The 23,987-nt window shown below is 42.3% G+C and overlaps 2 protein-coding genes across 10 annotated transcripts in view; both read left to right on the plus strand.

Moving 5' to 3' along the window:
* The window catches only part of arhgap32b (Rho GTPase activating protein 32b), an 80,000-nt gene extending 63,772 nt beyond the window's left edge, over positions 1-16,228 (plus strand). For all 8 annotated transcript variants that reach the window (XM_054755273.1, XM_054755275.1, XM_054755276.1 and 5 more), the window contains 12 exons: positions 2,834-2,983; positions 4,627-4,729; positions 6,381-6,525; positions 7,258-7,340; positions 7,617-7,724; positions 8,026-8,171; positions 8,255-8,456; positions 9,236-9,381; positions 9,815-9,889; positions 10,555-11,346; positions 11,529-12,169; positions 12,815-16,228. In XM_054755273.1, coding sequence (XP_054611248.1) covers positions 2,834-2,983; positions 4,627-4,729; positions 6,381-6,525; positions 7,258-7,340; positions 7,617-7,724; positions 8,026-8,171; positions 8,255-8,456; positions 9,236-9,381; positions 9,815-9,889; positions 10,555-11,346; positions 11,529-12,169; positions 12,815-14,998 — 4,775 coding nt within the window. In that variant the 3' untranslated portion in view covers positions 14,999-16,228. The remainder of the gene's footprint in view (positions 1-2,833; positions 2,984-4,626; positions 4,730-6,380; positions 6,526-7,257; positions 7,341-7,616; positions 7,725-8,025; positions 8,172-8,254; positions 8,457-9,235; positions 9,382-9,814; positions 9,890-10,554; positions 11,347-11,528; positions 12,170-12,814) is intronic.
* Positions 16,229-19,034: 2,806 nt separating this feature from the next.
* On the plus strand, positions 19,035-23,364 carry h3f3c (H3 histone, family 3C). 2 transcript variants are annotated; one of them, XM_054755487.1, is made up of 4 exons: positions 19,035-19,193; positions 20,402-20,545; positions 20,901-21,054; positions 21,769-23,364. In XM_054755487.1, the coding sequence occupies exons 2-4, from the start codon at positions 20,418-20,420 to the stop codon at positions 21,895-21,897; spliced, it is 411 nt and encodes a 136-aa protein (XP_054611462.1). In that variant the 5' UTR covers positions 19,035-19,193; positions 20,402-20,417; the 3' UTR covers positions 21,898-23,364. The 2 variants fall into 2 exon arrangements, with proteins under 2 accessions (XP_054611462.1, XP_054611463.1); XM_054755488.1 differs by having other exon boundaries at positions 19,062-19,193; positions 20,391-20,545.
* The last annotated feature ends 623 nt before the right edge of the window (positions 23,365-23,987 follow it).

Raw genomic sequence — 23,987 nt, forward strand, 5'->3', positions numbered from 1 at the left:
AAATGGGGAAAATAACAGCTGTTATTTTATGAGAATAAGGTCAAAATATTAAGAGAAAAGTCACAATTTTATAATTTTATTATCATAAACTTGAAATATTATGAGGAAATTTCAGTGTGGAAATATTAAAGAAAAAAACATTATTTTTTTAAAAGTTGTAATTTTACGGCAAACAAAATTAAATAAAGTGGTAATTTTTTTAAAAATTAGGTTGTGCAAAAAGTTGTTACGAGACTAAAGTCAAAATATTACAGGAATAAAGTCATAATTATGGCAAGAAAATTTACAAGAAAAAGTTGAAGTAAAATTTAAAAAAAACAGCGGAAATGAAAAAGACAGCTGCAATTTTAGTACAAATTTTAAGAGAAAAAAGTTGTAATTTTATGAGAATAAACTTCTAATATCATGAGGAAAAATAATGTAAATTTAATAGCATACAGTGTAAATATTAAAGAAAAAATGTGTAAAATTAGGTTCGGGTTATATTATGGGAATAAAGTCATAATATTACGAAAAGAAAATGTTTGAAGATTTACAAATTTGCAAGAGTCTTTATCGCTCTTCTCAATGAGCAGCAAGTGCTGTAATTAAAAAAAAAACAAAAACAGTTCAATAATTATGATGCCCTTGGTAAATTGACATGTGCATGTATGCGTGTGTGTTCCTGGATGTCGTGCTGCATCTGTCTGTGCACGTTGGTTCTATAGTGGAATGAACGGAGAGAGTGAGCCCTCATCTCATTCAGCCTCTTGGTGGAGGCAGGGCTACTATTGAATGGATACAGAGTGTTAGCAGTTGGCCTCGTGAGGCAGCATATGCTAACATGAATGAAGGCACAGAAGCGATGACTTCTAAGGCGAGAATGAACAGAATGAACAAGGTGAGCGCATGCATGAACACCGACGGCAGACGCGGACAGTTTTGTCAACTGGGGGGGAAAAAAAATACAGATGGAGGTTCCTCAGGACTTGTTATCGTGACAGGCCTACTTGAGGGGGTTTGGACTAAGCTGTGCTGAGATGATTGTGGTGATTTTTATAGTCAGAGCGAGGTGGCACACACAGTTGTTGTATCAAATATCTTCTCTTACATCTGTGGTGTAACATCAATGCCGCGTTGCCATGAAGTTGGAATTTTCCTGCCCGTCTGCTTCCTTTTGAAAGGTTGCTCTCTGATTGAATTGACAGGGCTGCGGTGCGTCTTGGGTTGGGGTAGGGAAAGAACTAACGTTGTTTGCCATTACGTGGATAATCGTTTTCTGCTGCGATGCTTGGCCTCTTGCTCTCTGCCCCAGCTCGTCATATCCAAGCCACAGCGGGGGGAAAATCTTTGTCACAGTCACACGGGGCTGCAAGCGAAACCTGCCCGTGGTCCTCAGGCTGAAACTTGCACGGTGCTCTGTCCTGTCTGGATGTTTATCTGCCTTATATTCACATGCCAGGCCAGGGCTGCAGGCTCAAATTTCCACAGCTATAAGCATCTGGATCCCCACCCTGCACCAGTGTCACGTGTCAACAATTTATGACCGCATTTAAAAAAATACCATCTGATTGAAACAGCTCAACTGTGTTTAAACACGCATATTAGTTGACTATTTTGGGTTTAGGCCCTTCATGCCGTAAAAGTTGCCAGCTTGAGTACTGCCATCCCAGCATTCTTGAAAATTCCCAGAGAAAGCTAGAATGTCTGTGTTGAAAGAAGGGGATGTCCATCAGACAAGACAAGATGCTATCCCTTAGGGCTGCACAAAAAATGGGGAAGAATTGTGATCTCGTTTTACTCAAGGACTCACACTGCACGGTCGTTCCTCCTCACTTTCCCCGTCTCCGTCAGGCCTCGTCGGTCGGAGTGAGTTGGCTCCACTGCCCTGGTTCTCCCAGCATTCATCATTATTAATTAACATGTATTTTGTGGGAACAAATGGTCCCTGAGAATTATGATTCACATTTGTTTTTCCAGAATTGCACAGCCCTGTTGTGTTTAATTAACATGCCACACAGACTCATTAACTTGAACTAACTCATTATTCATGGGTTTTTGATTACTACATAATTTAAACGCCCCATTTTGTGCTATTAATCTCCATAATTAGGCAGGTTTACTGGTAGAAAACCAATTTGGCCTACATTGGTAATGCTTAAGTTGCACAGAAAGTATTTACATTGTTAACAGGCGCTTATCAGCCAACCTCCCTCACGGTGCAACCCAAAATAACACAAGTAACTCGTGGAACAAACATACAGTGTAACTACACAGCTACTGAAACAGATGCTTACAAACTAATATATGTGTTGAGAAAAATGGCAGCGATTGTTTGTGAGGAAATTATGGAGCATGTGAGTGTGAATCGAGATTGTTTTTTTGTTGTTGTTGTTTTTCATGCAGTCCTACTATCTTTTATATCGAAGCTAAATAGGAAAGATTTGACTTCCCCAAAGGCACAACTAAAAAACTGTTAGCCATATTGGGTGAAATTTCAGAATTAGAAAAAATTAATAAATATGTAGATACGTAATTAAGTTTCAATATAAAATAAATACAGCCAATTTATTAATGCAAACATAGTAATTACATAAAAATGATGAATAATTATAGATAGCTAAATAAATACAGGCGTAAACATTCAGGATGAGTGTGGATATCCAGTAGTGTGGTTCTCAGCCTTCTTCTTCCTTAAACACCACATGCTTATACTGTTTCTTAAACTGTCTCATATTAGTACATGCTGTGACTTTTGTACTCGGTCTGTTCCATAATTTTACTCCGCATACTGATATGCAAAAAGATTTGCAAAGCAACAGTCTTATGTGTGCTTTCTATCTGCCTTCCTCAGTGTCTAAGAAGCATGGCAAGCTGATCACCTTCTTGCGCTCCTTCATGAAGTCCAGGCCCACCAAGCAGAAGCTGAAACAGAGGGGAATCCTCCGGGAGAGGGTGTTTGGCTGCGACCTGGGGGAGCACCTCCTCAACTCTGGGCATGACGGTGAGGAAGAGTACTGAGGGATGATTGATGTTTTTGCTGGGATTGCAGTGGTTTCCGCTTGACAATCTTCCCAATGTTGTTCAACTAAGAATGATGCAAAGCGTTTCCAACCTTTATCCAGCCAAGGCACATATTTCACATGAATAAAATCTTGTGGCACACCACCAAACAAAAATGAATGAAATTGCATCATTTCCCACAGCACGCTTGACATGGTTGGGAATCGTCGCTTTGAAACATTATTTAAGTTTGATGGCGCAATATACTGCATGTACATTTATACGTTTCTATGAGTACAATTGTTTCAAAATGTGAACAAATCTGTGAGTTGGCCAGTGGCAAAGTGTCTGACCTTAGCAGTTGCATTGTATTGCAGAGTAACGTTTGTACTGTAGATAGGTTTGGCGGTAAAATACAAATTGAACATAGCACGGAGAACTTTGTTCATTCTGATATAGGAACAAATGAATTCAAACGTGTTATTGTGTCAACTCAACATGAATGAATTGTCAGTAATAGACATGCAGGGCGCGGCGAACTGTCGGGGGGGTGCGTGAGAGGCAGGGAGGACTTTCAGTATTAATGCAGACCTGCCAACATGTATGAATTTGTCGTACTCAGCATGCAGTTTGACTCCGATATACGCTTGTATGCTTCACTGCTCTCCCATTTTGTTGCATTTTGCTGATTTCTGTTTCGAGTTCAGTCTGTGCAGTACAGATCAAATAAAATAAATATCAGTTTTTCAATAATATATATTTTTTCCTTTCATTTTTCAGTCATATTTTTCCATTGCACTTTTCTTAAAACTAATGTTAAAATCCGTCTCATCTCGTTCTGGTGGACCCAATCTCGTGCATCGTCTCATCTCGTGAGTTGGGTGTCTCGTGACACCCCTGTTATTAGATAATACTTTTATGCTGAATTTTTCCATAATTGAACTCCACATAAAAAACTTGTAGTGTTGTGTGTGCCTACAAACATTTTCCAAAAAAACCCTAAATATTTAAAGCGGCGGACTCTTTTACCTTTGTTTGTGCATCTTTGTGATTTTTATCCTTTTACATGGAGCAAATTGGAATAATTGTCCATCCTCGCTGTTTTCTTTCCTGCTGGAGAATGCCAGCTGGTTTCCTTCAAGCTTGCGTTCTGTCCTCTGTCTTGCTATGCGTGGAATTTGTCTGAGCAGCTCTGTCGGCGAGTGTCTCTGGATATTTGAGCTGTGGGAGGCCTGGGAACCTCTGTGTACACATTATCCTTATCTCTAACGTACACACACACGCAGATAAATAACGTACTTTCTATGATTAAGTACTTTGCAGCAGAATATACTAATAACATTCACTGTGACGTTTGAGTTAGGTTTGGTTTGTAGAATGACCGCATATGCGGTCAGGTAGCTCAGTTAAAGATGTCGTGTTATCTCACTCTACTGCATCAATAAACTGTGGTCAGTGGCCAAATAAAATGCATCTCGGGATCACATCACAAAAGTTGTGAAATGTGAAAAGGCCCAAGAGAGCAAGTACTTCCCACTCCGTGCACCTTTACAGCCTGCAGCCTCTCATCCAAAAAAAAAAATCATTTTGAACAAACAGAACACACTTTATTTTGAACAATGACTTTTTTTTTTCTGTTTGCAGTTCCCCAAGTCCTTAAGAGCTGCACTGAGTTCATCGAGAAGCATGGTGTGGTGGATGGCATCTACCGCCTCTCTGGAATTGCCTCCAATATCCAGAAATTGCGGTAGGGACCACGCTGACCCGCCAGTACAGCTTTGAACCGGGCTTAATGCATGTTATTTTCGTAGGGATGTCTTTTGGCAAGAGGCTGCTATGTTATAATGTCATTTAATCGTTGTGTAAAACCTGATTATGTCTTGCACGTAATTTTTGTCTGATGGTGTATCACCTGTATTTGCATGTAAATATATAGTATATGGAAGGAATGTGTACATGCGGGGAAGAATCACACGTAAGGGTGTCATTTCCACTGGGGATGGGCTTCAGTGGACCTTGAAGGGCCTGTTTTTAGCCGCTAAGCTTTGTCTCATGTTCCTCAGGAACATGAGTGTGGTTTCCTATTTATTTCAGTGTCAATTCCTATCACATTTGAGCAAGTGCTTCCTGTTTCGTCTGTTCAATCAGCAGCCCAGCAGATTACAAAGACATTTTGTTTGGAAATAGTTTTAAAATAAACAGAACCCAGTTAAGTTGGTTCCACTTATGATGGCAGCCCATCCACAGTGCCCTCCAGAAGTATTGGAACAGTGAGGCCAATTTCTTTAGTTTTGCTACAGACTGAAAACATTTGGTTTTGACATCAAAAGATGAATATGAGACCAGAGAACGACATTTCAGCTTTCATCTCCAGGTATTTCATCTGGATCGGATGCACAGCTTACCGGTAGTTCGCACCTTTTGTTTGAAGCCACCCATTCTTTTATGTGAGCAAAATATTGGAACAGGTGTGTATTTTTTGCCCAGGTGTATTCTCTTAAATGTATCTTATTTTCTCTAATTATATCTACAATATTGGGTAATACGAGTGTAAAGATGACTATCCACAGGGCTCTATTTTTCTATGCCTTAACTATGAAAATATTCCATTTATTAATATTGAATCCTACTTTGTGGAAATTCACTTATTGCGGTTGTGTTTGCAACCAATTAACCACGATAAACAAGGGATGCCTGTACTGTCCTCCCGTCGCTACGATATCATATGAAAATCGGCCATTCCACTTGTGTCTCTGTCCAAAGTCACAAGTAAATGTGTGAGCGATGGCAAGTTTTGATGTCAATTTCGACAACAGCCGACGTGAGTTTGTTTTAATTTGATTTTACAACAACACAACGTCAATACAGCGTCACAACAGAAGTAATTTAGGGATGCCTTTCATACAGAACAGGTGTAGATGTTGTTCTGTTATCAAACAAACTAAATATCCTGGTCTTATTTGCTTGTGGAGGACCGATCGCATTCATTAAATGACCTGTCATTATTTTGGCTTTGGATTAATTTGGAGTCTTTCTATTGGTTTCCAGCATGAACATGTGAAATGGAGGAGCGATTGCAGCACAGTCTTCTACGCTGTGCACGTGCACGTGTGTGCGTTTGTGTCGGCGTCCCCCAACGCACACATACTCTGCACATGCGAGTGTGCACCCCAAATGTAACTTGCAGGGAGCGATGGCATTACATTACGGCATCACGCACCCCTTTTTTTTGGAGTGAAAATGAATTATCATTTAATGAACCTCAGCCTTATTCTCTCCAACTTGTCCTGCTTTCACCAATCATAAAATATCTCAAACATTAAATATAAAAAAAATATATGTTTAAATGTATTTCTTCAAATCATTTGTTTTTTACTTTGTTTTTTTTCTCTCACTAGGCACGAGTTTGACTCAGAACAGATCCCCGACCTGACCAAAGATGTGTATGTACAGGATATCCACTGTGTTGGCTCCTTATGCAAGCTCTACTTCAGAGAACTGCCCAACCCCCTGCTCACCTACCAACTCTATGAGAAATTCTCTGTAAGTAAAGCAAAGCTCTCGTCTCTCTTTGTCGTGTCGTACTCGTGGTTCGCTTCAAGGGACGGAATGCAACTCGCTCCAACAAAAGAACACCACCGCTGGCGAGCATAATAGTGGTTTAAAAGAACAGACTATACAAAGAAAGTTTAGATTTTTCACAAGTATAAATATATAATTAAAAAATTGTAATTAATTTTTGTTTGGCACGAATGAAATAACTGCCGCTCACTCACCGCTCATACACGTACATGTCGGTAGTAAGTGCAGATACACAAAAGAGAGAAGCAACCGACAATTTGGAGTCATTATGTGGTTATGATGGGCTATACATTCAATGATAGATAACATTAGTAGCTAAACTTTGCCAAATTGCTGTCATTGGCTGACAACAAACACAACTTGTGCACGTGCGTGTTATGTCGGCATAGCTTCCGTACTCAAAGCAGGAAGAGGCCTGGTGTAATTAAAAGTAATAATAAAGTACATTTGAACGTACTGCGTACAGTCGCTTTAATACACTCATCGGGTCTAAAAGAAAGTTCACTGTTTGATGGATACCTGTAGGAGATGGTTGATACATTCCTATATAATTGCAATGAACTCACACAGCTTACACCACACCCATCTCTGTGTTTCTTGTAGGAGTACTTTGTCCACGTGATGAGTTACACGCTGGTTGTTGTCGTATCTGGGATGTGTGGGTTTACGTATTTGTATCTCTGTGCTCTACAGGAGGCTGTGTCAGCAGCAACAGATGAAGAACGGCTCATTAAAATTCATGACGTTATCCAGCAGCTTCCTCCGCCACATTACAGGTTAGGGTAGAAGCACACCGCCTCCATGTGGCATGCTTGGGAAGTGCATGACAATGTTGGCGCAATGGTTTGTGTTCTGTAACTGTATTGAGATCATTTCAAAGGTTTTCAAAATGTGCCTCAGAGCTCTTCAGGGACAGCATGAGAGTTTTTCAATATAAATGAACTTTCTTCTGTGGCGTATTTTTGTGTTTTTTTAAATGTCACAAGCAAGCCGAAGCCACCTGTGAGTACTTGTATAGTAACCAGTGCAATGGATTCATATGTGTCTTCTAGAACCCTGGAGTTCCTCATGAGACATCTTTCCCGTTTGGCAGCATTCAGTTACATCACCAACATGCACAGCAAGAACCTGGCCATTGTCTGGGCCCCCAACTTGCTGAGGTGAGATACCATCCATCCATTTTCTTCTGCTTACCCGGGTCCAGGTCGGAGGCCAGCAGTGTCAGTGGGGAAGCCCAGGCTTCACGGTCTCTGGACACCTCTTCCAGCTCCACCGGGGAGATACCGGGGCATTCCCAGGCCAGCTGTGAGACATATTCCCTCCAGCGAATCCTAGGTCTGCCCCGGAGACTCCTCCCGGCTGGGCATGCCCGGAACACCTCACCAGGAAAGCGTCCAGGAGGCGTCCGTACTCCCTCGTTTATGCTTCTTTAACTGTAGCTTTCTTTGTTTGCTTTCCCAGGTCCAAACAGATTGAATCTGCATGCTTCAGTGGCACCGCGGCCTTCATGGAAGTCAGAATCCAGTCGGTTGTGGTAGAATTCATTCTCAACCACGTGGATGTTCTCTTTAGCACCAAACTTAGCTCACTAATACGTGAGGGAGCAGGTATCTATCACCTTGAAGCCCTCCATGTATAATCATTCCACGACCGCTGCTTACCCAGTAATGGATGTACATCACATCCTCAGGTCACAACACGTTGTCACGGCCAAAGTCTCTGCTGGTTTCATCACCTTCTACTAAACTTCTGAGTTTGGAGGAGGCTCAGGCTCGGACTCAGGCTCAGATCAACTCTCCTGTCACTGAAGACAGCAAGTACATTGAAGTTGGCGAGGGTCCTGCTGCCCTGCAGGGCAAGTTCCACACTGTCATCGAGTTTCCCACTGAGAGGTTTGTCTATTTACATTACAAATCTCTTATTTTATTGATGTTTTTAACAAACATAGCTAACATTTTTAATGCTTCATACAATGTTTGTCAGTTCAATTTTTCTTTATATGTAATCTCTCGATTAATTCACTTATTTTATTGTCTTCATATATATTGTTTTTTATTTTAATAACTCTTATTTACTTATCTTTTTTTTTCTTTTTCTTTTACTTTTTTCTCTTCTTTTACCTCTCTTTAATTTCCTTAATTATTGTAATTTATTGTATTGTCTATTTTATTTTATTTATTCTCTTTATTTATTATTGTATTACTTTTTCTCCTGCATTCATTCATTCTTTCTTACTTTGACCTGAGCAGGGCTTCATCAGTTCATGCTCACGACTAGATAGGACAGCGCTAGTCCAAGAGAATGGTGCAGGATCTAAGAGGAGCGAGCCCTCTGCCAGCCAACGACAGTCATTTCAATGACTGTATTTTAACTTGCACCAACCCCTCAGACTAGAGCTGTCCTATCTAGTCTTTCAGCACGAACTGATGAAGCCTGCTTGTCCTCTAAGACAACCTGAACAGTCCGGTGGCGATCAATTCAATGCTGTGGCGTTGAACTGGATAAATGAGATAAGGAGAAGGGATATGATTAAGCACAGTTTTCAAGCTCACTTTGCACTATACTGCATGTTGGATTCTGACTCATAATTATTATTTAATGGGGTTCTCAAAAGATCTTCCAAACATCCTGCATCTCACCACATGTAAAATGTGTATGTTTTTAATGATAGGAAGAGGCCTCCTGTGAAATCCAAGAAGTCTCCTGTGGGCAGCTGGCGTTCTTTTTTCAACCTGGGAAAGTCCTCGTCCATGTCCAAACGCAAGTTGCACCGCAACCCCAGTGAGCCCAATGAACTGAAAGCCATGGCTCTCGGTGGTATGTCTTTCTTTCCTTAAATGGAATGTCTTATTTCATACAGGGGTGTAACGGGACACCATAATCAGGATGCCATGCGTACCTTGGTTTTAAGGTCATGGCTCAGTTGATTTTGGGCACAGTAAAGGGAAGAAAATTTCGTCTTTGCAAGTATACCCAAACAGGAGACATTAAAGGCGCTTTCAAGCTCTGGCTTCTCCTTGGCACTATCGCTAGCCAAAGGGTGGGCTGCACTGTATTTGCACGCTTCCTGTCTCTCATTTAATGTGTACCTGGTGGGAAACCGGTACACCTGTGTACCGGCAAATCTGATTATGAATAAATGTACCATTACACCATAATTTAATAGCAGTCCTCCTGTTATGATGCAGGTTCGTATTTGAGCAAACGAAACTGAATGCTGATACCTTTTTTTTTTAATCAATTGTTTCAGGTGGAAGAGGGGATACAGCTACATTAAGATCTGCTAAAAGCGAAGAGTCACTGAGTTCTCTGCATAATGTTGAAGGTAAGCCACTTTCAAATTACTGTATGTCTTTTTTTAATGAAACTATCTACCTCCACCAATGAGGTTATGTCTTTGACTGGGTTCTTTTCATACCTTTTATTTATTTCATGTGCACATTTCTTGCAAATGTATTTCATGTATCTACTTGGATAAGGTACACTGGTGAGGTAAGGTAAAGGATATTTTGGAAGTAGAAAAAATACGCAACTCTTTAAAAGTCAATAGTCGTCCCTCACTTATTTGTTCCAGACCCGACCGCCATAAGTGAATTTCCGCAAAGTAGGATTCAATATTTATAAATAGAATATTTTTGTAGTTAGAGCATAGAAAACCTGTTTATGAAGTACAAAGCCAAAAACGTACAACTCCCACAAGGAATGGGAGGAGAGCTTGTGTCCACTCTCTCATGTGGGGCATGCCATGGCTGATGTCTCATCAGTGTAACATTACTGACATCTAGTGACCAGAATACAACATAGAACTTGTCTTTCAATATTCTTTGACTAATAGTAGTCCATAGTCAACCATGAAACAGAGGTCATTTATTCATTAATTTTTAGAACATATAGAACAGACCTGGACCTTGTTCTTAAGGGAGACACCTCTGGTTTAAGCCTTGCTGAAGGTCTGTGCTCTCTGAATCCGTGTTTACTTTATTTCCACAGGTGAGTCCAAGGTGTATCGTCCACGGCGGCCGCGATCAAGCAGTGATGCCCTTTCTGCGTCGTTTAATGGCGAGCTGTTGGATGGTCGACAGCACTGCAACTCCTACGACAACCTGGATGCCACAGAGGATAGCGACGGAGATGACGGGCCCATCTGTGTACCTGCACTAATTTCACCTCCACGCACAGCGGGTGAAGACGTGGACCTCAGCCCACCAGACATCGGCATGGCTTCCTTGGACTTTGATCCGATGTCTTTCCAGTGCAGCCTCCCTGACACAACCTACACCTTTCCGTTGGCCGACTCACCAGCTGGAGCAGAGGGTACCACGTTAAAGAGGAGCCCTGGCAACCTCTGGGGAAAGACCGGTGGATCTGACCTCATTTCTGCTTCCTTCATAGACAACTTTACCTCATCCTCGGTGTCCTCAGACTTTAGCCTGGCTGCAGGAGAGAAAGCAGAAAGCCAGCAATTGACCACTTCCTACTCTTACACTGATAAACCCACACAAGCTGTGTCACCCGTTAAAAGTGGAAAGACCACAACGTCTGCCTCTTCAGAGCTTTTTTCTGTGGAGATGCTTGAGAATATCAGTGGACATGTGCGGGTTCAACAACCTTTATCTCCTCACTCTGCACCAAAAGACTCCCCTCCTTGTGCAAAGGCTGAGCCATCTCTAAGTGAAGCTTTCCAATTGGAGCTACACTCGAAGCTGGCAACCCTCAACAGTGAGGACTGTCAAGAGCCAAAGAGACAGGACAGTGTTCAGCACGTGTCACAGGAGAAAAAAGGTAAGAAGTTTGTCCTTCTCCTCTGTGTAGGGAGGAGTAAAGTGTGCATGGATACTAATCAAGCACCAGGCTTAGCTATTGTCATCTTTACCAGTCTCCCTTCCTTCCTTGCCTGCCATCTTTTCTACTAATAATTGTATTCAACCATCCCTTGTGTTTTGTTTTTTTTTTGTCCCTGCAAGGAGTGACAGGTGCGGATTCTTCAAAGGATTTTACCACACATTCCCTCAGCTCCACAGCTCCTACTTCCGCTCCTCCTTCCCCTCCTAAAGACTCAACCCGCATGATGGCCCTAGCTCTTGCTGAGTCTGCACAACAGCTCTGCATAAAGTCCCAGCTCAGGTCCTCCGAACCCGTGACACCAGTTTCCACTGTGCAGCTGCAGACTTCTGACTGCCAGGACTCATCGGGCCCACACTTTGAGAATTCCTGTGTTCGGGGAGCTGAAGGAGGAAGTTCCCCATCACGAAGTAGCAGTGTCTCTGTTGTCACCCCATGTGTTCCCTCCTCCTCTAGCCCTTTGAAAGAACAGCAGATGCTTGAGTTAACCAGCACGATGAGCAGGCAGCCCGACTGTTCCAAGTCTATAACAACCCCAGCTGGAAAACAACCAGGAGCTGACACTACTACTTCTCCGGATACTCTTTATAACAAGGTCACCCCTCTCTCAAGTTCAGCCAGCCCAAATTCTCCAACCAGGAGGAGTTCAGACAGCCAGTCCAATATTGGACAAGGCTCTGCCTCTACCAGCATTACCAAGAGCACACCACAGGCCGCCCCTGTTGGAAACTGCAAGGACTCCAGAGGCTTGCGGTTTGCTGAGGTCAGTGTCTTGTTTTATCGATAAAGTATAATGTTGTTAATGTCTTTGCAAAAGCCGTACAACAGTGTCCTCCTTGCACCCGTGCATACATGGTGTGGTGCAAGCCCAGCATAATGTCATTCAGGATGTTTAGGGCATGAAAGGCCACACCACTTCAATGGAACTATAGGAAAAGACAGAAAACCTGTTTGGTAACATTTAAACAGTGAATCAAACCGTGACCTTGTAACTGCGGTACATACAGAGCCGTGTCCGAATATAGTGCACTTTGCTGGGCCTCCGCTCTATACTCTGGTTCTCCTGATAGCAGCGATGTGGTAGTAATAATGTCATATTTGATTTGGACAAATCAACAGGAACAGTTGGTCAAATCCTAATGTGTTTGAGTTCTTCTCACCTCCAGGTGTGCACAAACTACAGGTAAATCTAAATTTGAAAAAAGTAGATATAAAAAAAAATTACCATTTACCAGAAAGTTACCGTATCGCTTTGAAAAAAATATAGCGTGCATAACTAGTTAGAAATGTAAAATTTGTCATTATTTGTGCTTTTTTTTTTTATTAATGTGTGTGTATTTTTTATTAATGCGTGTGTGTTCATCTCTCAGCTGCTCACATCTCAACTATTTTTGTGTCACCTTCTCAGATGAAACCAGAGGAAGATGCAAAGCCCCCAAGCATTCCAAAATCAACTGAGCAGCAGCCTCCGGTGGCTCTAAAGACCAAAAAGCAGGTGCTGTCGCTGCCCCAACATCACACACAAACTCAGCAGCAGAGTCAAGCTCAGATGCAACATCCGTCCCACTCACAAATTCAACCCCAAACTCAGGCTAGTGCAAGAGTGGTACCAGCCTCCTCTGAGCATATTGACAAGCCGTGGGAGGCCATAAAGCCAGTGCAGGCCTGCACAGAGTCTGCCCAAATCTATGACTCTCATGGATCCAGACCTCCAGCCCCTCCAGTCCGCACTATCGAGAGCAAACTGGCAACCGCAGCACTCAGCCAGAGTGAAGCTTCTTGCCACATCCTGGGTGAGAGTCCTGCAGCTAGCCGTTTGGAGGACGCCCTTCCTCACGATCCTGTTTCTCCTCGTAAATCCTCCACACATCTGCCAGCCTATCTCTACCATGCCAAAGGTGAAGCAGTCCTAATTGAGCCTCCAGGAGCTGCATACTACCACCAGAGGCCTGTTTCAATGGGCCCACATCCCATGTCACACCACTACCGACCAGACAGCATCCCCTCACACCCCCCATACGTGTCCAAGTCAGAACCTCAGATACCTTACAGTGCCCGAGTAGACAACAGATACAGCACTTTAGGCCCCAGGTCCTACCACCACTCCATAAAGACCAGAGGAAACACCCGGAGTGTGTATGGGGCTCCCGGGCATCAAGGCTATAGCCATGACAGAAACCATGGTTATCCCACTATTCGCAGAGTGCACTCCCTCCACGTTCCCTCTGCTATCCGCGCGGTACCCATCCAAAGGACTGAAGTTCCTCCGGATGACATGTTCTATTACCATCGACCCATGTATCAGTGCAAACCCTACCAGCAGCCCCCACAACAGTCCTCACAAGCTGACTACCACGTCACTCAGTTGCAGCCTTACTTTGAGAATGGACGGGTACAGTATCGCTATAGTCCATACTCTGGTTCTACACCGCTGGAGGCGCCTTACTATGACATCGACCCTTATGGCACCATTCGCATCCGCCATGTCCACTCAGCTGGCAGAGATGCAGGCGCTATTGTTTGCAGACCTGGAGGAAAGGATACAGGGTACCACTACCTTGCTCGCAATGTTCTCCCATCTTGGAAGGAGCACAGCTTTGTGAGCAGGGACATGCCGCCGGGTCACGGTGCCAAGGAAGTTGCATCTTACCTCTCTTGGGACCCCGAGGAGTCAGAATGTCTCCGCATGCACTCTATCCATAGAGAGAGCCGCGCTAGACAGAAGATTAAAGGTCCCGTTCTCTCGCAATATGACAACGTCGGCTCATTCGCACCGACTGATACATCTGCCTATGAAACCCTGCACTCGCGCAGTAAGTCTGATCCAGGTAAAGCCGTGCCAGCTGCAGCCGAGAGCAAAGACGGGCGCTATCTTCCCAGACACATGGTATCGGACCCCAACGTCGTCATGTGTATGGAGGCGGACACGCACGTCCAAGGCGGTCCAACGGGAGACAAGTCGGACAGGCTGGTCAAGCAAAGCAGCACCAAGAAATGCCAATCGTCTCATTCCACTCCTGCGAGTCTGAGCCACAGTCTCTCCCATCAGCAGGAGAGCAGCAGACATGAAGCCAAACACGAGTCTCCTGGTGAAAAGCTTGGCGGAGACAGCAGTCGGACCAAACACTGGCAGCCGGAATACCCCGGCAAGAGGAGCTTCCAGACATGTTACAAGTGCCCTGACGCTGACTACCAACAGGGTAAAGGTAAAACGTCAAGCACCTATCACAGTCCAGACGATCCGCCACCGGCTCCCAAGGAACCGCTCGCCCACTGCAAACCCGAACGATCACACAGCATGCGAGAGCAGCAGCTCTACAGCCACAGCAAACCTGAACTGGATGGAGACTACTCACATCACAAACACAGCAGCAAACCGGTACAGTCCCACTACGATAACTTGGACGATTATCACCCAGTACCTCAGCCTCAGGCTCCCGTTCAAAAACGCGGTGGCTCCGGCTCCTACTCGGCCCCGGGATTTGCAGTGACCCACAGTAACAGAGCATATTCCACAGCCCTGGGCCAAGGAGCCTTCCTCCAGACAGACCTGGGTATGTCGAGGCCAGAAACAGAGATTTGTACAGAATAAAGAATTGTGAAATGTCCTTTTGTGTAGAAGAAAGACTTAAGGAGCTACGGTTGAGCAGCCCCTGCAGGACAGTGGACTGTTGTGCCACCGATATTTTTGCTGTTCAGTATTTTTAATGAATTGTAAAGGTAAAATGTAAGACTTTTTACTGGAAGTCCTGAATGTACCCGAAGTTATTGTCCAAGAGCTCATTTTTGCTGTGGTTGATTGAGACAGTAATCATTAATGTAAAGGATGCAAAAGATGTAAGGTACTTTAAACAAGAACCACAAAAATGTCTAATATGATACAATATAATGTCATATATATATATTTATATATATATATGTATGTATGAATAAGTAGGGATTTTAGTTGTACTTTTTTAGACGTGGCGCTGGGTTTGACCATAAATGAGTTTGCATTTTAGAAATGCATGCCCTCTTACAGAACAGGTCTGTGTAACTTCACCATTCGTTATGTTCTTTCTGGACGTCACAGCACAACTTATGAGAGGAGGACGTACGTTAGCCATCACGCCCTCCACCGATATGTACGCAGGTAGGCGGTACACCGTGTCTTGTTCACCGTGGAGGATGGGACTGTGTGGAAGCCAGCTGCATTGGGTTACCATCATCTTCAACAGAGAGTGTCATTGTCTTTTTATGTTCTTTGTGACGGTGCCATTTTATGTACATGTACTCAAAAACAGATTTCAGTTACTTCTAATGGAAGGTTTTGGTACTTCATGGGAAGGTGGACCAAACATTGGCACAGTGCTTGCACATTTTGGAGCAAAGATGGATGGAAGAAATGTCAACACGAAAGAGATTTTTATTTTGATTTCATTTTACTCTCATTACATTTGCAGTGCAATGGATCCCCGCATATTCGCAATTCAGCCTTTGCGACACAATTTTTTTTTTTTAATCATAACTTTGTTTTTATTTGTGGGAAAACCTGCTATTTTGTGCTCGTAATCTCCATAATTCCGATGTTTATTGGTGGAAAACCTCTCATTTGCCCAACATTGGTAAAGCTGGAGTTGCACAGAAAGTAGAGGCAAACTTGTTTGAGGGGGTGTTGCACTCTTACTGACACATCACAAACCAACAGGAGCTTATCAACCCACATGCCTGCCTCACTCACGGTGCTACCAAAAATAAGTCTGTACGGATTATGCAAGTATCGAAATAAACGTTTACACACAAATAGATATATATATATATATACTGTGTGTGTATGTGTATGTATATATATATATATATATATATATATATATATATATATATATATATATATATATATATATATATATATATATATATATATACTGTGTGTGTATGTGTGTGTATATATATATATATATATATATATATATACTGTATATATAACTATTTTAGATTAATTTATAACCCACAGTGTATGCTGGGAAGCCTACATGCAGACTTCCCCAACAGGAAGTTACCCAGCATATCTTGTGGGTTATAAATTGTTCTAAAATGGTATTGTTTTGCATGGTCCGCACAGTGGTGCAAGTTACATGTGCTGTTACGTTTGGTTACACCGTGAGCGAGGGAGGCGTTTAATTTGATGACCTCCTCCTAGGAGTGCAAATGTCAAGCTAATTCATTACAAATTGACAACACTTCCTCAAGCAAATTGATGTTGTGTACAGTAGCGCCATAGAAATGAGGTTTAATTAAAGTGTCTACAGTAGACATTTTTAAGGGCGTCTCAATTGCTTGCTGCTTTCGCCATTTGCGGGTGGTCTTGGAACGTAAACCCTGCGAAAATCGGGGATCTACTGTACTTTTGACACCTTATCTAACATAGGAATAAAACTGAAAATTGTGTCTTTGAAAATGACTGACAAACATGTCGATGCTAATTTGTAGAGAAGAAAAAAACGTAGTGATTCAATCTTGGGTTTGTTGGGTTTTTGTTTTGTTTTTTCCTTAGAGCTCAAATTTATTTAACTGCTGATGTAATTGGCCATAATATGCAAACTGTTTAGTTAAGAAATTGCAATCAAATCTGTATTTCGAGCCTAAAACTGATATAGTAGAGTCATTTGGTATTACACAGCACCACATGCCCATAACAGATGGATTACAAAATGTTTCATTTCTATTAAAACAAACTGTTGTATTCTGTAACTGTCTTAATTTATACAGCATATCGCTTGCAGGTTTTGCTCCTCCTGCCTTATCCAAAGCCTCGCCCTCGCCAGTGGAGGCATTGAAGTAAGGCGCTGTGTACTTGAATGTGAAATTGTCTCTAACTAATGGGTACTTTAAGGTTAGATATAACATCAATAAAACTGTTCAGGAATAACTCAAAACGACGTGTTAACGTGTACATGATGCTGCATATTTCCTGTTGCTGGGTTCAGGCTGTGTTGCCTGTTGGAGGTGACGCATATTCAGGGTAATAGTGATGCAATAACACATTATTGTACTGTATATTAAAGTTACATGAATGTCGGGGAGAGTCCATAATTGTCTGGACCGCGTCTGTTTCTAAAAAAGGAGTCAACTGATGGTTCTGGTAACATGGAATATGTAATTCATTTACAGAGAAATCCGGTGACATCAAATAAAATGAGGCATACGCATACAGTATATTTAAAAGTAGTATATTTTAGTCCAAATAAAAAAAATGTATCCAGTTAAATTAAGTGGAAGATTTCTACAAATCCTGAGGATGTACTCTCAGGGCTTGGTGGAGGACCAGGGATTCCTAACTTCAAGGTCAAACACATGAACTATTATATTTGTTTATTTCACACTGATGAATCCGTCAAACTGATAAAAACGCCCCAAGCCTTTTCATTTTTCTTCCAAAACAATGCTGGCATTTTCAGTGTTGTGTTGACCTTTAGCGTGTACAGCAGGAAATAAATAAGTACTTGGTTTGATCTTATCCTGTAAATTTACAAAAAGATATGTATGAACAGTCTAGAATTTGTATGGTAGGGTTATTCTAACAGAGAATCCAATTCAGAAAACAAATAACTTTTCATTTGTGTGAAATAAGTATGTGAGCCCTGTGCAACGTGACTTGCCCATGAGGTCAGCCATTTTGATCAAGAGAAGCATCCCCCAAAGCAGAATGTTTCCACCTCCATGTTTGACAGTAGGGATGGTGGCGTTGGACTCGTGTTCACCATTTCTCTGCCTTCCAACACGTCTACCCCACTGGATCCAAAGAGCTCAGTTTTGGTCTCGTGACCACATCACATTCCCACAAGCCCTTATTGCGCCAACAGTGGTCTCTTTCCCTCTACAAGCGTCTTGTTGATTGTCTTGTATTCCATTCCAGCTTTGTGCAAGTATACATCAAATGTTGTTTTGACAGCTCTTTTGTCTTGCCAGTGCTTTTGCTACATTCCAGGACCACCAGAATGACGAAAATCTGTGAGTAACTGAGACTTCCAAAAACTGACACACGGCTCGCTACCCCTCACCTTCCAAACCTTACTGTTGGCTTGACGCTGACGTTCTCCAATTTTCCGACCAACATTTAAGTGACTTGTAATAGATTCAGCTCCAGAACCTTCTCTCTTCAGTATGCTTCGCACACACTTAATAAACACGTTTAAAAGTATAACATGTAAAGGTACTCACCACTAATGATGGTGCACTTCTACACACGATGTACAAGTTTCACTTTTGCATCCCACAGAAACTATGATGCATTCAAGGATCACTGATCAAAGTGCGACATCTCAACGCTTGACAAAAAAAAAAACAGTATGGTGCACATTTTACATGTATTGTCATGTATTTATAAATGATTGAAAAAAATATTTTCTAAAACCTGTGGACTGTTCGTGTCTTTGCAATGGGGTAAACCTACAAAATCAACAGGGGCTCAAATACTTATGTCACTAAACTGTTTTATTTGGGGTTGTGTCCATTACGTAACGTAAATCTAATTATTTTGCATTTGACAATCATTGCCGCGCAAAGTCTACTTGCAAAACGTTGCTGTCTTCTGCTTGCGTAACACTTTGAATAAAATAGCAACAATACATTAGTGTTGTGTTTTTTTACCAGAAATGATCGCCGTTTATAGTGAAGCTGCGGTTGTCTGTTGCATTGTGGGAGACACATGATGATTGACGCTGACGCCATTTTGTGTGCGTCCATTGTGTGAGAAGATAGTAAACATCTGACAACACTCGCTGGTCCCGGCGATAAATTTACCTTTGGTGAGTCATTTCTCCTCTCTTCGGGGGGCAATGGGGCTCGCTTAGTCTTTCCCGTGGAAAACATTGTGATTTATTTGCATTTTGCGTTGAAATTTTGTGTATTTTCGACGTAAAATGAAGAGGGAACACAGCTGCCTGGGTTACCGAGGACAGGAAAACGGTGCTGCTAACGTATGTGTTCTTTTCATCGGCTATTTCTACTAAACTGCTTTGCTTCAACTGTCACTTCTCATTTTTCGCATTAAATTGGCTGCTTGTTTCCTATATTAATGACCTTATGTAAACACACCTTTTGGGGAAAAGATGTAAAAGCTTAAGCTTTGTGCTCAATGTGGGTAGTGTTTTTAGCTTGTCGTGATATCCGGCCATAAGCCTGCCTTTAAATAGGCGGGCGGTAATTCAGTGTGTCCGCCCCCAAACACTGCAGCACGACAGCCCATTGGGGGTCATGCAAGACAGAAAGGCCGCTGGTTGGTAGCGCTGTGGAAGATGGCAACATTTTCATTGGAGAAGCCAGAGTTATAGATTTTCTCGATTGGCTAGCGATGAAGGGCTGTTGTTAGCGCGGAATACGTGTTACGACGTCTCAGCGAACGAACAAATATGGTACTATTTTGTTTATTTTTAAAAGGTGACTGGTCGAAAAAATGGTTCGCTGACTTCTGTTACTTCATAAAGAATTACCGTCACATAAATCAAAGTGATGTGACAGACTGTAATCGGAATAGTTTTATTGCCATTGTCAGTATGAAGTATGAAGTGTCCAATATGCAGTGGTGAAACATTAAACATAGATGAGTAAGAATAACAAATAATAAAACTATAAGGTAATGCAAACTAAAAATAGACTAAGATAAAGAAAAATAAACACGATATAAGATGAAAATAGCTCATCTCTAATTAAAAACAGCTAATAGAACGTTTTATCGTTGAAATACACTAGAGGGTGTCCAGAGTGAGTGAAACTATTGTGATAATCGAATGACACCGATTGTCAAGTTTGTTGTGATTGTATTTATGGTCAGATTGTAAATACGGACCTTAGGAAATGCAGCGAATCATTACAATTCATAAAAACGTATATATATAATTTGTTTGAATAAAATCCTATGTTACTGCTGACAGTGCTTGATGAGCACGTCTACAGTATCGGTCTTGTTTATTATCACACTATTAACAGACTTTTTAATGTGTGAGGCTGCTTGTAGGTGATAATTTGACGTCATGGCTCGTACCAAGCAAACTGCTCGTAAGTCCACTGGAGGAAAGGCTCCTCGTAAGCAGCTGGCCACCAAGGCTGCCCGCAAGAGTGCTCCTTCCACTGGGGGTGTCAAGAAGCCCCATCGTTACAGGTAACATCTGCATTGAATATGGACACCAACTTATTATACTGGCTTACCAGTCATGATATAGCAAATAATCCAGTACAATACATAAAAAAATGTTTGTCCCACACCCCCTCCCACCACCCTAAATTTGAAAAACTAGAGGAAACACTGAGTCATTTTGTATCATTTTTAACTGTCCTACAATCGCAAAGGAGGTGAGTCCCAGGGACACTAAACAGAGCTTACCTTTTATCCATTCCAATTTTTTTATTCATCATGTCGACTTGTCGCTGTCAATGACTTGTATTAGTTGTTCACAGTTGGCAGTTTGTTCACTTTAAAATGGGGTATTTATTGAGCGTGTGGTGTCGTGCTTCAGGCCCGGGACCGTCGCTCTGAGAGAGATTCGTCGGTACCAGAAGTCCACTGAGCTGCTAATCCGCAAGCTGCCCTTCCAGCGCCTGGTCAGGGAAATCGCTCAGGACTTCAAGACTGATTTGCGTTTCCAGAGCGCGGCCATTGGTGCTCTACAGGTATGTGGGCGCATACAACATGTTGATGTTGTCCGTCACTTTGAATTAGGGCTGAACTGTCTGGGAAAATAATGGCATTGCAGTTTTTTCCCCTCCTAAATTGTGACTGCAGTTTGATAGGCTGAAAATATGATTCTAAATTCTATTTTTACAATTTATTATTCATGTAGTGTCACGACACACCCAACTCACAGGATGATGCACGAGATTTTAACATTAAATTTAAGAAAAGTACGATGAAAAAAATAAACCTTTTTTTAAAAAACTGAGTCACAAAACAATGCAAATAAAGCAAATGTTATGATAATATATACCGTAATTTCCGATGTATAATCCACACCCACTACATTTAGAGAAACAAAAAGATTTGAACATATATAAGCTGCACTGTACTATGAGGTGCGCACGAGTCAGTGAGAGAGAGGTAGCTCTTTATTTGGCAGGAACCAATCATGAGCTACTAGTGAGCTCACAATGACCTCGTCAACCCACTGGAAAGCGCATTACTCAACATATCAGTATGACTCACTGAGTCATAAATGAAAAGGCTAAAATCATCACACGGCAACTTAACATGGGGTAACAAATATCCAAATGTGTATTAATTACTTTGTTTTAAAATATCGCTATAAAGATCATTATTTTCTACAGAGAGTTTATATTGCCTGTCTGTAGCAATGTGTCATATTATCTCTGATCCCCGTGTGTTTGCAGGAGGCCAGTGAGGCTTACCTGGTGGGACTATTTGAGGACACCAACCTGTGCGCCATCCACGCCAAGCGTGTCACCATCATGCCCAAAGACATCCAGCTGGCCCGCCGAATCCGTGGAGAGCGTGCTTAGAAAACATGTGTTTGACATCTGTCCCTTTGTTTTTTTTCCTTTGCCTGTCCTCCCTCTCCCCTACTGCTCCCTCACGCCTCCCTCATCTCCTGTACTTCCCCAGCTTCTCAGTAGACTTTAGGCTACTTCTGACTATTAAGGTAGTATTCAGTTGACGTCTGGTCTCTCAGAGGTTTCTTTGGCTGTGTTTCAGTTTGGCATACTCCCGTACTTTGCTCTTTTGGGAGACAAAAATGCAGTGCACTGTCAGTACCCGGAGGTTGCTCTTAAGATGGCGAGTGTGCAGCGATAGACACTTACCACCCTTAATAGTCCGCATCATTGCTTCATAGCGGAAGGGCAGGGACTGACTTGATAGAATGGCGACTCAGGAGCAACCCGTAGTGGCGGGAACATGTGAACATAAGAAGAAGCGGGTAAATATTTCGATTTTTAGTGCACAATGAGTACGAGCAAGTGATTGATTTTGGATACTTGCGTCAGTACACTTAAGTAAGCATACTGTGGACAGATGCTCCCGAGTGTATGCATTTTGACCGTGTCGTGTTGTCCCAAATTTATTACAGGAGATGTGTACTTAAAGGAATATTTCACAATATTTACCTGCTTCTTCTCTTCTCCTTTATCATCCCAATACAACATCTGGCAGCTTTCCCCAGCCCACCCCACTTGGTTGCACAATAATTAAAAATGAATTTGTACTTAACGTTGTCGCTTTTTGTTTGGTAGTCCCTCCCTCCGCTGCGCAACCAATGTGGCGACTGTTGAAGGTGGCGAGTGTCTAGCACTGCGCACTCTCCATTTGGTGCGTGTTGAGTGCAACTGACAGTGCACTCAAAGACAAAATGTCAAGTATGGAAGTATGCAAAAGGAGACACAGCCTTTGTATTCACAAAATTCTTTTTAGGGTATCTTTTTCGTGCATGTACGAGGTTTGAAGATCAGACAAGCACTGCTACACACATTCAGCTATGCCGGGTTTGAGGGCGGTGGCCACCTAGGTTCTTCCGACGGGGGCGGGATCAGATGGGCTAGTCTGCTTAAGGGGAGCTGCAACTTCCACAGCAGGGTGCTATTAAAACTAGTCCTGACACTTCTGACTTTTGTAATCACACTTCTGCCCTCACTCCCACGCATCCATCCCCCACAAGCAGCTTTTCAAAGTACATCTTTGCCTCTGTATAACGTGCACGGGGAGTGTTTCTGTGTGCACGTGTGAACTCTGATCTTTTTACCTGGCTCTAATCGACAAGCAAAGATCTCTTGGTTACTTAAGATATTGTGCATATGGTGTCTTTTTTTTTTTTTAAACATATAAATCATAATCCCTTCCACTTTAGAATTCAAAGCGCTGGGGGAAACCTAGTGGCATTGCTAACATGGTGAAGTCGTTTCTGTTATGTCCTCCTTTTACAGTAATGTGTTTAGAACATCTGTACTGACAATACAGGTTGTATTTTAATTGCAGCCACACGGGGGCGATGTCTTTCATCAGCAGCCTTTTGCTTCTTTGGTCTTGTTCTCGGGCCTTACAACACGGCTCGACATCGTAAATCAGGTTACGAGAATCATTTCGCATGTTTGGAATCCCGCTGCACTGTATGTAGCTTGTCCTCCTCCAAATTTGTAGTACACAAGTATAACCTCATTGCTTGCTTTTATATTTTTGGTAATTCAAGATTTTCAAATGTATGAATAAGCTGATCTTTGTATTTTCCAAATTTCTCATTTGATGGTAGCATTAAATAGATGTTAAAAAAATGTTTATTATGCTCACCTGGCAACTGGAATATGCTTAATCGATAACAGTTGGGAATATATTTTCTTTGCACCATCTCACTTAGTATACAGCACATAGGGGACTGATGTAGTTTGGTGTATTTCCTACTAGCAAATACTGTTTAAGTTGATGTACTGCTGGTACAGGAAACCACCGGTTCATACGTCAGATACCGTGCAACTATGCCCCCTAGGGGCTGTCAGTAGTATTACGATGACACCACTGGAGGCGAGGCGATGCATCATTGCCACTTAATTGCTTTTTTGACCATGATGACAAGAATACTTTGAAAGTGAATTATTTAAAGTTG

This window comes from Dunckerocampus dactyliophorus, chromosome 16 (genome assembly GCF_027744805.1).
Source record: "Dunckerocampus dactyliophorus isolate RoL2022-P2 chromosome 16, RoL_Ddac_1.1, whole genome shotgun sequence".
NCBI lineage: Eukaryota > Metazoa > Chordata > Actinopteri > Syngnathiformes > Syngnathidae > Dunckerocampus > Dunckerocampus dactyliophorus.